Genomic DNA, 17,386 nt, shown 5'->3' with positions numbered 1-17,386 from the left:
TGAACTGAGAAATCAGTTTACCATTTAAATTCTTCAATGCTCTTTCAGCATCTCTCCTGTTCATAAAGGCAACAAAGCCACAATTCCTTTCTCTTGCTCTTTCTTCATCGGTTCTTGGCCACATAATTTTAACACTTGCTAATGGTCCAAAGCGGCCAAATTCTTGACATAACATCTCTTCATTCATCTACGTGAAAAAGAGGTAAAAGTTAACACTTTGCCACTGCATTTCTGTGACAGTTGTTCATATTATTGTCCAAGTGTCAAAATTTTAATTTTTTCAGTTTCTTGAAAAACAATGCTTCATTGATACCTGCCTAATGCAATCTACTACAAAAACAAGAATCTATAAAATTGCACTTTTAACTGAGCACACTCAAATTTTTAAGATATGATCCACCTTGCTTAGAGATATCAATGGAAAAAGAATTTTAACTGAGCTGGTGATTTGTAGTCTAAACCTTAACTTTTCAGCATTATGTACAGAGTATTTATTCCAATGAATATTGCAAAAAAAGTCATCTGGGCCCAAACATGCCAACACTGCCTCCCTGGCTCCAAACTTACCTGAGGATTGATGTTTCCCAGATACAGATTTGTTGTGCTTGGATCTCCAACATCATGTGATCCTGGTGCATAATCATCCAGTACTAAAATAATGGAAAAAAATAAGCAGAAAAAAGAAGTCATAATCCCTGCTATGCATTTAAATGACAATATTAAATTGAGTAAGAAAAGAATCTGTATTACCACCAGATGATCTGTTTCTTCTTGAAGGAGCATCCACTGAATATAGAGAAGAAAAATATGTACAATTTAGTCTACAAATCTTGTAGCCCAAACTAACATAAAAAATAACATCTACTTACTTGAACGACGCTGCCCATCTGAATCAGACTGGGGTGGTTCAAAACGACTCAATCTACCTTTTGTTTTGTGCCTTTCATCACGCTCCTCTTGGATTCTACAAAGCAAGTTTAAAGTAAGCAACAACTTAAAATCATTCTGAAGTTTTTATTCTAAAATTCTGAATGAACTTCACAATTATGAGAATTTTTAATATGAAACAATGAGTTTGTTAAAACTTCCAAATTTCTAGTATGTCTGAATTTCTGTTTCATCAACTGGAATGTATCTACCAGAATTATTCCTCATTCATACTGTCAGGGTATTTCATTCTCAAACAAAATTGACTTGGTTTGAGAAGCAGCTTACAAGAGCAGAAATAAGAACTGTGCTCTGAAAAAGTGACTCCAACGCAACATCCAACTGCCAGAGGTCCGCCGACCACTCAGGTGGCTTTTCAAGAGGCACACAACTCCTTAGTGTCTATTTATGCTTCTAGCTTTTCTAAGCCTTACTCACAGGCACACCCACATGACTATTTCCAGAATATACTGGATTTCATCTCAGTTTTTCACTCTGAGGACAGTACTCACACAAGGATCTATTTGGCTCCCTGCAGTCTGGCCTTAAATCCTGATATGAAGATACTGTATCCCAGGAATACAAGGCTGGCAGCTCAATTCATTTACACCAACTAAGGAACACGCAGCAGTGAAGCCCAGGCACTCCCCACAAAAGCCACATACAGATTTACAATGTTGTACCTACTGCTTTCTAAGGCACACGGATTCATTTTTTTTCCATCTCTAAGATCAGGATAAATACATGACACTCAACTGCACTCAGTATATGTGCTGCTCTTTGTTGTATTACAATACATTTGAAAGTGAAAGAATCTGCTTTTTCAAGCATTATCCATCTTGCTTTTAATACTAAGCAAGTTGAAATAAGTCTCTAGACTTGAATTACAACTCTTATTTTTGCATTATACAAAAGATCAAGCTCCTCCTACAAATTCCTCTGGATATAGTTTAGAAACACTGACAAAGCTTATTCTTTTCAAGTGTGACAGACATTTCAATTGCCACCAATCTCTCTGCTACACCCCGTACCGGGTTTGCTGGGCAGGTTTTGGTAGTGGGGGGCTACAGGGGTGGCCTCTGTGAGAAGCTGCCAGAAGCTTCCCCCGTGTCCGACGAAGCCAGCACCAACCAGCTCCAAGACGGACCCAACAACAGCCAAGGCCAAGCCCATCAGCAATGGTAGTAATTAAGCTTAACTAAGTTATTTTAAGCTAATTAGTTATATAATTTGTTGTGGGGTATGCCCAGCCCCTGCCCTGGAGGGATCTCTGCTGAGATAAGAGATTTCGCAATCGCCCAGCAGGACTCCCTGGAAAGGCAACCACTTTGGTCACAGCGAGGAAAGACAGACCTACAATCCTTTGGGAGACACTATGCAGATTTCATCGTAACCCATTGGCCTGTACCCATCCCAGATCCTCTGTAATCCATTGGCCTTTACTGATCCCCTGTATCCCTATAAAAGCAAGCCCTATGGGCCCCTGTGGCTCAGAGAGGGGGTTCCCGTCCCTGGCTCTCCCCTTCGCCGGAGGGGACCCACAATAAAGCTGCCTCTGTGCGGAACCAGCCACACGAGCCTTGAGCCTTCTCGTCTCTCTCTGGTCTGGCTTGGCCTGGAGGCTGCCCTGCAGAGCTGAGCTGGAATCACGAGCTGATATCACTGAAGAGCTGACAGCCTCTGCAAGGGCCCTCCTGCCAGCAGCTGAGGGAAGACACCGGGCCTCGGGAAGGCGACTCCTTTTGGGACCATCTCCCCGGACCGGCCACCTCTTCCTGGGTCAGAGCCTCGGACCCCATCCCCAGCTGTAATAATTTCCCAAGCATTTAGGGGAGAAAAAAAATAAAAACCTTCCTTGGGAAACAGCTTAACAAAAACGATCCTAAATACTGTCTGTAAAACAAGGCAAAAACCTTGGATTTTGTTTATTTACAGTAAAAACTAGCAAACTTACTGCTTTAATTCTTCTTTAAAAAGTTCCAAATTACTCTTTTTCTTTTCCTTCTCTCCTTTCTTCAAAGGCTAAAATTAAAGATATATAAAACAACACTTCAGAAGACAAAATGAACAAAATTAAAAATCATATAACAAAACTTTAGATAATTTCCATGCATATTTTACCCACAGCTTTCAAACCAAGTAAACTACAGGAGGAAAAAAAACCAAAAAAAAAAAACCCGAAACAACAACCAAACAGACTTGAAACATTCAGACTGAGCGCTATCAAACACAAAGCTAGAAAATACAAAATTAAGGATAGTTGAAAATAAACTTTGTTACTTGTCATTCTTACAATGCAGCACATGTGATCAAACACTCTCTCTACTACATACAGATTTAAAATAACCAAGGCATTTTGTCATTTATTCCATTTGGAAACCAGGATGCTGACTACACCCCTAGCAAACCATCATGCTCTAATGAATTTGACAGATGTGTGTACATATATATGTAAATTATTTTACATATATATATTCAATTATTTTATCCACAAACATTCTACTTGAAAAGAATTTCCTTCTCTTGCTTCCTTTTGGATGTAAATACAGTCTGAAAAAACTGTTACTTATAAACAGTTCAAGATCCTCAGGAAAAACACTCTTGAATGACAAAGAATATGGATACTGCAACACTACTTTTTTTTTCTTTTAACAGTAATATATGTTCCTTAACCAACTCATGTGAAATCTTATCTTCAACAACATTGTTTTTATATAATCAAATTTAAATGAAAACGTTTCCAATAGGCAGACATACAAAATATTTGTGTTACACACTACAGCTTTGGAAAAACTGGACTTCCTACTCACCCCAGGCAAAGTTGTTTGTTTGTTTTTGTTTTTGGGGAGGGTCTGCCAAATAAATAAAATCATTTTTACCTCATTATCTTCAATCACCATTGGACAGGGCAAGTGAGTAAACTGATTGCATTACTTCACAAGTATTTATGAAAAACTTGAAAAGCAGTAATATTCTTACAGTACAAACACTTGCATAAGACAGAACAGAGCTCAGAGAAATAAAAAAATGCTACAATTCATTTCTGTAACTGTAGAGCTTTACACACAATGAAGATCAAAACTGCCATCCAGTAATACCCCACTAGTCTAAAACTGACATTGTTTTAAATCTGGAGGGAGGTTATGATGGAACTGCCCACGATTATCACATTACATTCATTTCCCACCCTAACAGGCAGCATCATACATGTTTCACTTAAGCTTTAAAATTGTAGTAAGCTCTGTTAAAAGACTTTTAAGACATCAAAGACATTCATTACACATACACAGTAGTAACAGTAATCATATGCAATTATCACTTGACTTGAAGACTCTGTTCATAGTTCTAATATTTTCATTGCTTTTTATGATGAGCCTTGGTTTACAAAAAAAAGAAAAAAACGAAAAGCCACCCCAAAAACAAAACCAAAAACATACCCCATCAAACCATACAGAAGACAAAAAAAACTAAATAAAGCAAGGTGTTCAGCTTCAAAACTGTGCAAGTTCTAGAACTCAAAGAGGAACTTCTAAAGGGACTTCTCAAACTTCACCCCCCCCCCAAAAAAAACCAAGCCAAACCAAACCAACAAACAAACAAACAAAAAATCAAAGAACCCTACCAAGAAAAACTTGGATCAACACAAAGGTCAATTTATTTTTTGGTTTAAAAAAAAAAAATCAAAAACAGATGGTAGCAAGAGGAATTGAGAAGCATTGCTTCTAAAACCTCAGAAATTCTCAGGACTAAAGAAGCTGTTACTTTGCAACGGTCACGAAATCCATATCCATGAGAAGTTTGTCCAAATTAGCAGGAACACAGTAAAAGGGCAGTGCAGTACCAGGTGTACTGTGCCACATACAGGGCTCCTGGGCCTCTGCATTTCATCACCTTCATATCTGATACAGGTTCAGGCAACTCAAAATGTCCACCTTCTCTCAGTATGTGACACATGCAGATAGAACTACTCTGCAAAGATCACATGGCCCTGCACTTCTAAATAAATCAGGATGAAGTTAAGATTCAAGCAAGAAACTTACAGGCTTTTTGGTTTCTATCATTAGGAGGGATGGAGGTTTCTCATTAGATGGCTGACTTGGTTGATTTTTTTGATCTGAGAATCGGGACGAAGGTTTATAGATTTTACCCCGTTTTTCATCTGTTTCATGCTCCTCTGAAATTAAAGGCAAGTTAAAAGCAAATTTTATTAACTAATGCTGCATAACACTGTTCATTAGAAAGAATGCTGTTCTTTAGTCTTGGTCATTCAATTCAATATATTATTTAATTTTTAAAAAGCTGATAATACGAATTTTACATAATTTAACATCTTTTACTATGAAGAAAGAACTTAAGATCAGGTATTCTCAACCAAAGCACTTTTTCCTCTTATGGTTAAAACACAAATCACGCCACTGCCTACCTCAGTCAAAGCATGAGGTAGATTTTAGCATCAGGCTTTCTTTTCTGCTTCCAATGTAACGTATTAATTTTAAAATGCAATTCAAAGCCAATCTTCATCTTTACTCAAAGCCAAATGACCCACCACCTCCAAAAAAAGATTAGTTATACCTTTAGATGCATTAACGATTCCTCCTCTTACAAATGTTTTCACTTTATTACCATCACCTCCTTCAAAGGCAGCAAGGAATTCTTCATAGATTTCTGCAGCAGCCTTCTCATCCTCCTACATAGCAAATGTTAATCTATTTACTATCATCACAGAACAACCTTCAATAGACAGTTACTCTTAAATTAGCTATGTGACATTCCTTTTTATTTTCTAGAGTTCAAGCTACAAACTGCATCAAAGGAGATTCAAATTTAGACAATTCAAATTTTTGAGAAATGTGGGCAGAACACAGCACATAATACGCTAAGCCAGTGAGGCTGTGTGCTCCACTATGCCTGTTCCTTTCCAAGAGTTTACATGGCCATTTAACATTCAAAAGATGCCAAACAGAATAGCTCAAATCAAAGGCTTATGAGCCTGCAGCTTTGCTGGCCTCAGCATGACAGAACAGTGCCCATTCCATCTCAGCCTTTACAATCAACCCACGTGGCTGAAGGAGATCAACAACAGGATCACCTTTCCGTATTTCCCCGAGAATAAATTAATTCAATGACTTAAGCTGAGACACTAAATTTAGCACTATCATGATCTTCAGGCCAGTATTTCCAACAACCCAGCAGAAGATAAGCCACTAGAATGCAGTACAAGTTGTGCATATAAAGTTCAAACCCCAAAATTTTCAAAACTTTCACCTTACCAACTACGAGATACGTACTTCCTGAATTTGGACACCCTTGAGTAATCTAAAATGCAGTATCAAATTTTAAGGTTTTTCTTAGTTCCCAATACAGTCATTGGACAAAAAAATGTTACAGAACTAACAAGGATGTGCACTGAAACAATTTCAGAAACAACAGGTACTCTTCGTAATTACTGAAATACAATGATAGAGAGCAAATGAAAAACAGAAAATTACCTAAGGTGATGGCTGTCTCCATCCTGAGCAATACATCAATGGACTATTGTAATTCCCTATTTCAATAAGCCAGAGAACTTGATTTCTCACAGAGAAGCAAAGAGGAAGCCTGTCTCTATCTCAATGCCATGGATGTCAAAAATAAATTATACATGCAAAATACAATTTACTTTTGCTTTTAGAGAACTACAATTATCAAAATTAAGATATCTGGTGTGAAAGCTGGTTGCAATCTAAAAGCAAATTTATTTCAGCTCCGCATACAACGAGAAATTTTCATTATATACCCTTACCTTCTTTTTTAATTCTTCTTGCTCCTTCTTGCTCAGAGTCCGTTTGGCAGCACTCATTTTGCCAATACTGAATGCTTTAAGTTTACTTTCCATTAGAGGCTGCAAAGGGAGTAAGAAGACAGACATCAAACTGTTTACAAAACAACGCTACTTTTGACCTTGGCCTGGACCAGTAACTCAAATAAAACAAAGAAAAGCCTCCCTGTACTTATCTCTGAAGATGTCATTATTTAATACAACTAAAAAAAAATTAAATTGGTATGGTTTTTTTAAACAAATCATCCTTGGTTTAATGAGAGACCTTTTAATACACCATTCAAACACAGCTAAAATCTGAAGGACACTTGCTGTAAGAGCCTGGACATTTATCACTGTGCAGTGCTGCAGTTTCTAAACCTTCAGAAATACACGATTTGCACTACAGTTCTTCCCCCTTCCCTCCCTGCCCCCTCAAAAAAAGTGACTATTCTATTTTGGCCAGAATAATGTTTGTGCAAGGTTGGACAGGTAAAGGAACAATCAAATGGATGCTAAATTTCAGTTGTACTTCAAAGTAAAAATTAATAGTTTTGCTGAACAACAAAATGCATTCTAGAGGTTTTCATCTATTAGTTAAATGAAACAAAAAACCTCACATTCAGCTCCTATATTCTTTCAAATTTCTTTCCAAAACCCTGACAAAGGAAGCACTCCACATAACAGTAATTTCTGTAGTATGGAATTAGAATTCTTAAGGCTCTATTCTGGTAGTTAACAGGCAGTAAAACATCACGAGAAGAAAGACAACAGGATGCAGAGCATGTTCCAAAGACACGGGCAGTGGGAAGTTAAATGAGAGAAAAGATATTTCTCTGGAAATTCCTACCTTAACACAATAATTCATGAATAGTCAGCACAACAACAAAGCCCCAGAAGAACAAAACCTAAGGTATGAGCCTTGTCTTCAAAATATTTATGATGCTCTTACATAGAGCACACAGTGATGCTTAAAACTATAGTTTTTTGCAATGACAGTTCTTAAAAAAAATCAGCTCAATAAAACATCAAGACAAATAAGATGAAACACTTAAACACTGTATTACGAAAAAAGTTCCGATAGCAACTGGAGAGAGTTTCCTCTAGGAATAATTTTCTTTGTAAAGAGTTTTATTTCTAGTACCAGCTTCCTATTCAAAAGAAATTTACATAAAAAAGCACCATGAAAAACAAACTGTTTGAAATATCTTCAGTTTGTAATTCCAGCTCAGCATCACAAACACCTCTTAGATCTGTGCCAAGCATATGACCAAGGAGCTCATATTTCTTTGAAAGTGTTCCCTGCTTCATCACTGAAAGTAAAGCTATCAGTCACAAATTTACGCAGTGTTGTCTGTGAAGTTATCTGGTTTATGACACTGTGTTTGTCAACATGAGCTGCTGTGACAGGTTTATCAGAAGCTTTTAATTCATCTCCCTGTTTTTAAATTTAATAAAATCCACTCTTCCAGTAGTCTGAAAAACAGCAGTTTCAGTACGACAAACAATATACAACCTTGGCAAAACACAAGCACACAGCTACGGCACAACATTGCAGGCAGAACAAATACCACACTCCTACCCAAGGCTTATCCTGTCATCAGAAAATAATCTCTCACAGTAATGTTATAGGATACCTGTAGATCAGCCAAATAAATATTTGTTCCAGTGACATAAGGGAAGCAGCTGCAAGATAAAAGAGTTCTGGCACTAAGATCTGCTCAGTTTAGAAGTGGTTTTGGGGAAAAAAACACCTTCTAAGTGGTAGGAGCAATATAAAGAAGATTGAACTAATTTATGTCTGCTAGTTAAGATTCCAGTGAGCAATTATAACATATCATTAACCATATGCAGCTTCACAGAATTCCTAACAACAGAACTATACAAAACTTGAAGGTCTTCCTCCTTCAAAAAATGCAAAATACTGTGAAAAGTGTAAAGCAAATGATAGAAGCAAAGAGAAACTTGCAGCTGAGTAATCAAATCTCTGTATGAAAGCCAACTTCTTTCTAAACAGAACACTGCATTGACTGTAAGGTGGCACAAAGCACTGAAGTCCCAGTTCCATCAGCACAAAATTCTCAGAAGAGATTTAAGAGAAATTTTCCAAATTGTAGCAAGTAAAAGCTCTCAATAAAACAAGCTACTTCTTTATGAAAAGTTTCTGCTATCACAACTAGAATAATGGTATCTTACAAGCAATTTAACAGTTGGCAATTGACTTTTGCATTTGAAATCTTCAAGAAAATCCAAATCACAGAATGACTTGTCTGGTACTAACTCCCAGTTTGGCTCTTGCTGTCCGTTTTCATTTTAGCTCAGAAATAGGTAAGTCTTCATGCAACATACCAACCTCACAATCAGGCAAAGGTCTCTTCACTGAGGGAACAAGGAGTGGGGTGGCCAGCAAGACCAGGTTATTACCCTTACCTTTTCCTTTAACATATTCTATTAGAAAGAAAAATAAAGGATGGAATTAGGGCCATACTGTCTCAGCTTCCAGAAGCCAACTGTGTATGAAAAAGCACTTCAATATCCCATGACTCTTAGGATTGATCACCCCATATTCTCAAGCATTCCTCAGTTTAAGAGACAAACCTATACAGAGTCCTTGCAGCTTCTTTCTGTTCCAGTACCTATTACGGATGCAGTACCATGCAGCACAGCTTCCTACACTGGTGCTTGTTTTGAAAGTTTCAAGGAGTATTTTTAAACATGAAATCAATGGTTCATTTGCAAACACCTACAGGTTACATACCCAATGCACCAGACTCTGCCTGCAGCAAGTAGTTTTCTTTAAAAACAGGCCTATTTTGAGTTTGTGGGTTTGGCTGGAATTTTTGGGGGTTTTTATTTGTTTAAGTGTTTTGGACTTACATGTGAATCAGCAGATCCAGTGGTATGTACTGCATCTGGCCCTCTGACCTGAGGAGAGAATGAGGAGGAAGTGAGGCACACAACAAGAAACAGACAAACAATCTCTGGGGGCTTTTTTCAGTTCTTGGAATGTGATTTTCATTTCTATTTTAACATCCAAATACACAAGAACGAAGATACACATCATGTATTTTAATGATATATCTGACCAGGTCACCTCAGGAACATGTCAGTATAAGGCAAATAAGGGATTAAAAGATAGACCATTAAAAACATCTGAATTTCCACAGCTGGATTTTATAAATATGTCACTAATGTCACCACTGGGAAAAAAAAATAAGTTTTTTGCATCTTCAAGAGTTGTCATTAAAGGCCGTTAAAGATTACATAAAGTGCTTGATTACATTTGGCTTACTATAAAATAATTTCCAAAACTGCTCTTACTATATTGTGCATAGATGGAAGCTGGCCACCTCAAGAACCCCAATTTGTGACTAGGTACTAATTGTCAGTATTACTTTAAACTCTAACTGAACTTTAACATGTAAACCAGCACATATACAAAATCAGGTTTTAAATAACGTAATGCCCAAATTCGAGAAAACCTGACATAACACCTACTATTAAGATATTATTGCCTGATGCACAATTCTTACCTCAACTTCAACGGTTCTGGCATCAAACTGACATTTAAGTCAAAATAAAACATTTCCATTAGCTGAAATCTGTTCATTAGTTACAGAACATTAGCATTTCTCCTTATTAGCAGGAGTTTATAGTTTATACCAGAAATAGTAATATATGATGCTCATCTCCAGCTTTTCAAAACAAACAAGCACCAAATGCTACTCTAGAAGATAATTTACTAGACCTCATTTTCATTGTGCATCCTGCTTTTCATCAGCTAAGACAGAGACATTTCTCTTTCAACAAGTATACTCCTATGTTATACAGTAAAATCAACTTAGAAAAAAATGGTCTTCAACCAAAAGCAGTTCAACAACCAGAATTAAATGCGCAAAAGTAAAGAGCAACACAAAGATACGGCCCTTCCAAGGAAGAAGCAAAAGGCTTCTAGCAGTATGTTTGGAGGGGTTTTTTACAAAGAGAAACGGGGGAGGGAAAAACCAGAAAAATAATAATGTCTTCGTCTCAAAGACCTCCCAAATCGCCTTACTTGCAGCACTGTACATGACTCACAAGCACATCTTTGCACAGAAGCTAGTAACAAGTTTAGTACCATGCACCAGTAGCCGTTTATTAGAATACGCATGGAAGCAAGGATCACAAGCACCTTTTACTAATGCCACTTCCCGCAAACTTCTCTTCTTGTGTACTTGGTGCCGGATTTTTTTGTGATTCACAACTGCCTATGGCACTCAGATCAGTAATCTGTTATGCACAGTTCCACATACTGCACAAATGTAGCTTAAGGAAAGTTGTCCTCTCCTCAAGAGTTTATGAATGTATAGCCCAACATCACACAGATAAAAGAAAGACACTGTGCAAAAGAATTCCAGAGCATGAAAACAGCATTCTTCCTGCTGCCAGCTGCCACCCTGCAGCAACCAACACAGCAGCTACAATTCCAGCCTTCCAAAAAAACAATTTCAGACTGCAGTTAAAAAGATCAAAGATGGAGTGATACAGTGGCGTCTGCCTTAATGTACTGACACAGATTGAGCACTGCTCCAGGAAAGGAGCTTGTCTGGCAACAGCAGAATGGAATGACCATTTCCTGATTCTCTACAGCTGCTTCATTTATGGATGTTTCAGAAAGCAACTCCTCCCAACAGGGGTGGTGCTGAAGCTGCTTATTGGGAGGACAAAACCCAAGGCATTACACAGAGCAACAAACAGTAAGAATGCTCAGTACAATGACACATTATCCTGAGAAAGAACATAAAAAAAGTAAGACACTAAATCTGCTTCTCCAGCAGCAAGCAGATGATACTGCTCAGAAAGGCTTCAGTCCACAGTAGCACACAGAGACTCTGTGGGAGTACAGTGGCACTCCCCAGTCCACCTACAGGGACCATGGCACTGTGCAGCCACTCTGAACATCATATGAACAGCACAATTTCTATTAAGGTGCACTCAGAAAACTTGTAAAAGCAGTTTTAGCTTTCAGACCAACTTTACCCCACAGTAACTAACACCTTTGGACAGCCACATTATCTTCCTCCTTCAACAATTCTTGTTTTTCAGGTCTTCCCTTCCTATGCATAAATTTAGTTCTACCTTTGCTACTACTCCTGACCATCCAAGCAACTGTTCTGACAAAGCACAAGACGAAAAGGTTCTTGACAGAATTACACATTGCTATCTGTCAGTTTCTAAATAGCAGTTATTAAAAGAAAAACCATAAATTCTCACAACACTGCACTTTGCATCCATCTGCACTGCCTTGACAAAAGGGGCCATTTTGTTTCCTTAAGTCAGACCAGCTGCACTGACTCAGCGAAATCGGAGTCTTTCTAACGCAGAGGGAAACATTTTGTAAGATGTTGCCCACCTGTGTTGAAATCTGGAGCAGGATTATTTTTTTCTGCTCTCATCATGTCAAGCAGCTCAACTGAACTTAACTGCTGAAAGAAAGACACACAAAGCTCTGCCCTACACGTGATGAGATGTGAGGACAGCTCCCTCGTGTTCAAAATGCCAACAGAAAAAATGCAGTGAATCCATCTTTCAGCCACTGCCAGCATAAACATCTGACAGATGCCTTCTTACTCCCAATTCATTGCATTTACCACTCTGCCTGAAAACTACCTATTTTTTTTTTCCCTCGACCAGACTATTTTACAGCTGGATCACTTTTTCCATCACTTTCACTCTGCACACTTCTCAAAGCATGTGCCAGCACAGCTGAAGTGCCATTTCAGCAGCCTGCAGTAAAATACAGCCCTGTCAAATCCCAGTCCTGGAGGTCAGGTCACCCAAAGCTTCACTACTGAGTCCAGCCAACTTCACTCAACCTCCAAGAGAAAAAAAACCAAAACTTCAAAGGACCATACAAATGAGATTTATGACAAACTTCCATGAAAATGCCAAAGCAAAGTCATCTCTGAGATTCTGATGTTTACATTTCTGGCAGCTTCATGGAAGCTTCCAAGCAAAACAAAGAGAACGGCTCCTCAAAATCTTCCTTCCTGCCCACAGTTCACATGGCCACAAATCCAGCTCTTCATGGTTTCTCCAGACTTAAAAATCTCTTTGTAAAACTGGCATGATCATGTTATTTCACAAGTATTTAAAATATGCTATATTTTACAATACAGTATACAATAATATATATACAGTATACAATAATATATATATAATAGTATGCAATAAATATTTTAATTAATACTGATGTCATTTAGTGAAACAACAAACAGCAACAAAAACACAAAAGCTGCCAATAAAACCCAGGAGACAATCTGTGGCCTTCTAAATGGTGAACGGTATTTTTCCAACTGTAATGGCTACAACTTAAAACATAAATGAAAGCCCTGTCCTTGAAAGAACCAATAGCTTCAGGGTGAAATGTTTAAAAGAAACTCTGATGAAAGACACTCCTGCCCTGTTTCAACACCTTCCATTGATCCTGCCCCCATACTGAGCAGCTGGTCATGCTAAAACTACAGCAGTGTTCCTGATCTACCTGATCACCCACAAAAGGGAGAGATGGGGAGGTTCAGCCAAACTATTTCCCAACTCATAGCAGCACCCTGTTGCCCAAATCATGCCAAATCAACCAAAGAGGACAGTGTTTGGTAGGGGAAAAGTAGTTAAGGCTAGCACTGGTTTATGTCAACACTAACAGCAAGGAAAAACAAATGGGAACACATAATAAATTAAGATGTCAAAAGCCAGCAAAAAGAGGTTTCCAGCTTGCCTTATCCTTTTTATTCTTCCATTCTCTCTAGAAAGCAAGTGCTTGAAAACACCTGCAAATTATGTTATGGCTAATGTATTTAGTCTTCACAGTTGCTGGAATAATGCAGATTACTATTAGTCCCTATGTGAGTAGTCATAACTTGCAGACACAAAAGTAAATAGACAGTGGCTTTCTCCAGATTAGAACCTTAAACTCAGATGAACAGGTACAGCTTTTGGAATGAAAAAAGTACAGCTTGGTCCAAGTGGATTATTTCTTCTGCATTATGGTACACAATCTGAACAGCAGTCTATGTAAGAGCAGTGGCCATGCCAGACACTCACTATTCTCAGAAAGATACAATAACAAAATGGAAGAGCCACTGAGCAGCTAAAATTTCATTACGTAAAGATAATAAGTGAACATCTCTATCTGTCATTTCAGAGTCATGTCCTATGCCTATGTCCTGTGCAGTCTTCAGCAATCTCTATTTTCTTTAATTATCCTTCTTTCCTACTTGGATTTCTGGAAATCTTAAGCACAAATCTTGCTATTCTAATCTCAAAGTGCCAAAGGAATAGTTAACGCTTTTGCAACACATTTCACACGGGAGACTCTCAAAGTTATTTAGCAGCTGCCAGTATCACACAAAGCAGCTGCCACCACAGCGATGCAGGCACGGAGGGCTCCCTGAACCTGTACCATCTCCAGCAGCGCTTTCCAATCAGTGCATCAAACAGATAATGCCCAGCTGAAAAGATCTGATTTTAAAGTATAAATATATATATAATTGAAATAACTGGGTCAAATTCAGTACTTGGACACTGAGACTGAAGAAAAAAACACCAACCATTCTGAAGGGGAGAAACCATTTTATTTCAGGCACTAGGTCACAGTTCTTCACAGAGCACAAAAAATAAAAGGTTACTGTGTCTTCCCAGCAGGTATCTAGAAGCCAGCAAAGGCACATCTTGGAATTGCCACTGAAACATATCCTATGGAGTCTATGAGATATAAAAATAATTCTACCTGCAAAACAAATATAGCTTGCAAATACAATGCACCAGAAGATGCCTACAATTTCAATTTTAATTATGTAAGTAAATGAATACTAAAATGCTTTGAAATAATCAAAATGTCCCATAAGAAATTACTTCAAGAAATTGAGCAAAATGATTATCTGCTCAATTGTTAAACCATAAACATTTTCATACAGGCTCAACTAAAAATACACAATTTAATCCCTGTGTGAATAAACTAATTAAAACAAGAAACATATTACTAATTTCAGTACCATTTCTTTCTGCAGACATCTGAAAAGTATTTCTATGTTTTAACATATCACAAGCATTCATAGAATAACAAAACAAAAGGTACCAAAGGTACCATACACTGTTCAGCCCCCCAAGATTTCCCAAGATTTACTTTTTTGGAAATAAATCCCAAGAGATAGGCATGCCTTATTTTATTTCACTTTTCAACAGAAACATTCTCATGGATCCAAGTATGTACTATCCCACTTTCTCTGGCACATAAAATAATATTGACAAGAAGAAACAAGCAAGATCTAGAATGTAAAGCATGGGAAAAATAGTGGTGGAACACAGCATGGATGTCTGGAGGAGTGGGAAACTAAGGGATGAAGAGGAAGTGCAAGGTGGTACAGGTGCAAGGTGGTGGCAACGCAGGTACAGGACCTTCTTAACAGGCCCTCACAGATAAACACACATCTGACTTTACATTCCCTAGCTGTCCTACTGATTTCCATAGGATGGATGAGGGAGTGTGAAGAGTTAAGTATCTGCACATACTTCTGCAGAACTGACATCCAGGACAGAAAACAATTCCCATAAATTAATTATTACTGTATATTAAAAAAAAGAGTATCATCAGTACAGAAACAGTAAATTACAAAACAAAAATAGTCTATAATGAAACTGTGAAAAGCAAGGAATCAAATCTGGGTTGGTTTTCTGAACCATGTTATCAGCTGCATTAATCAATAATTAATTATTCTATTTCTAATTGTATTTGCAATCCCAAAATGTCTTATTCCCTGAAAGGCACTGCCCACAAATTAAGACCTATTTTACTACTCAGGTTTTATGTTCAGCTCTTATTTGCCATTCCAAGCCAAAAGCAAGATAAAAAAAACTTTTCTTGGCAATATTTGGAACAGATCATAAAAGGGAAACAAAAATAAAACTCTCCTACTCTAATAACAACTGAGTAAACATGCAAAGACTTTAAGTAACTACATTTCATTACCAACTACATTGATAACTACAGTTTCTTAGCAGCAAAATAAAATTTAAAATATTTTAAATAATCCTGGTTTTGCTTAATAAAAAGATGGGCAAAAATTACTCATTTATAGTACTGGAAGTTCCTGAGCCGAAACACGGCTTCCACCTTGAATGATTTACACACTCTCACACCAAAACCTGGAGGATTTATATAGTTCTGACCTAAAACCCGAAACGAAAGTGAATGAAAGGGAGTAATCCTCAAACCATCGGCTGCCAGTGCATCCCCAAAATATCTTGCCTTCTACCCTCCCAGCAGGAGGGATGCTGCGAGCGCAGGCAGCTCTGGGCTGTGATCACCCGCTGGTTTCAGAGCACAGGTCTGGGCCAAGTCTGCCAGAACTGCTGCACTACCTGTGCTCCTGGGCTGGAAATCCGCCCAGCAAGAGCTACAGGAAGTAGAGCGGGCACAGTGAAAAGCGCGGGGAACGCCACGGCAATTCTACGAAACCTGTAACTTCATCGCAATTCAAAAGAACCCACGCCATCTCAATTCGCCGTTTTCCTTCGCACTCGCAAGTTGGAAACTAACCCTGCGCGGGCTTCAGCCCACCGGGGAGCCGGGGGTGGTGGGGAGAGAGCAGTGAAATGGAACCCGTCGGTGGACACGGCTGGGGCTCGGTCATTACGGAACAGCCCAGGGCTAGCACCCCAACCCAGGGACTCGCGGGCCGGCACAGCGCCTCCGCCAGGCCCCGCGCCTTCCTCCACCGGGGCACGGGGACACCACGGGAACAGAGACGTGCCCGGGGCGGTCTCGGGGAGCGAGGTGCCCCGCAACAGGCGCGGGACTCCGAGCCCCCTTCCCGCCTCCCACCCCGTCCCGGGGCCCGCGGTCACCCCGGGCTCAGAGCAGGAGCAGGCCGCGCCGCCCGCGCCTCGCCGCCCCGCCGCTACCGGGCCCCGCCGCCGCGGCAGGGGGCCGCAGGCCGTGGTCCCCGAGCGGAATGGAGTGGGCCACTGGCCACGCTTCTCGAGCCGAACGGAGCGATCCGCGGACCGTGCCCCAGGGCGGAGCGGCCTCACCTTCCCGGCGGGTTTCTGCGAGCCGCCGGGCGCTTTGTCCGCCATCTTGCCTCTCCCTTCGCCCAGCCCCGGCGGCGGCCAAGCGAGCGCCGATCCCACCGAGCCCGCGAGCGGAGGGCGCGAAGCCGATAGCCGAGCCGCCGATGGCCCCCACCCCCCCCGGCGCGGCAGGGCCGCACCATCCGGAGGCAGCGCTTGCCCTGGACATGTAACAATGTGAAATGGAAAGGATACCGTTTGGAACAACGTGAAACCTTACATCTAAGTGAGCAAAGTCCTTGAATAAATAGTGACGAGGCTAGCACAGCAAATCCTCCGTTACTGGGTTTGATATCACACTACAACTGCAAATTTACTGAACACTGTTTAACTGGGGATTACAACCAGCGGTCACATTTATCATGAGTCTTGCATTCCCATGCTTTCATGTATTTTCAGAGTGGAATATGCAGGGGCTGAGACAATACTTAAGGAAAAGACACGAAGATACACAGAAATTAATAAAAACTTTAATCCACCACCTGCCGACTCCCACTGCCCTGTGAGCGGCAGGAGGGAGCAGGGCCTGTGCTAACAACCACTTGGGGCAGC

General features: G+C 39.7%; 1 protein-coding gene across 6 annotated transcripts in view; it reads right to left on the bottom strand.

Moving 5' to 3' along the window:
* The window catches only part of U2SURP (U2 snRNP associated SURP domain containing), a 51,395-nt gene that overhangs the window by 28,369 nt on the left and 5,640 nt on the right, over positions 1 to 17,386 (bottom strand). For 3 of the 6 annotated variants that reach the window (XM_082287746.1, XM_082287747.1, XM_082287748.1), the window contains 9 exons: positions 9,602 to 9,649; positions 6,710 to 6,808; positions 5,500 to 5,614; positions 4,968 to 5,101; positions 2,882 to 2,949; positions 870 to 964; positions 751 to 786; positions 568 to 650; positions 22 to 187 (listed from right to left, as the gene is read on the bottom strand). In XM_082287746.1, the coding sequence (XP_082143872.1) occupies positions 22 to 187; positions 568 to 650; positions 751 to 786; positions 870 to 964; positions 2,882 to 2,949; positions 4,968 to 5,101; positions 5,500 to 5,614; positions 6,710 to 6,802 (790 nt within the window). In that variant the 5' untranslated portion in view covers positions 6,803 to 6,808; positions 9,602 to 9,649. Of the gene's footprint in view, positions 1 to 21; positions 188 to 567; positions 651 to 750; positions 787 to 869; positions 965 to 2,881; positions 2,950 to 3,737; positions 3,780 to 4,967; positions 5,102 to 5,499; positions 5,615 to 6,709; positions 6,809 to 9,601; positions 9,650 to 16,795; positions 16,853 to 17,386 lie in introns of those variants that run through there. The other 3 variants (XM_082287750.1, XM_082287744.1, XM_082287745.1) reach the window with 3 other exon arrangements.

The sequence above is a fragment of the Coloeus monedula genome, assembly GCF_965178545.1.
Source record: "Coloeus monedula genome assembly, chromosome: 10".
NCBI classification, from domain to species: domain Eukaryota; kingdom Metazoa; phylum Chordata; class Aves; order Passeriformes; family Corvidae; genus Coloeus; species Coloeus monedula.
Note: the sequence above shows the minus strand (reverse complement) of the source record. Positions and strands in the feature narration are given on the sequence as shown.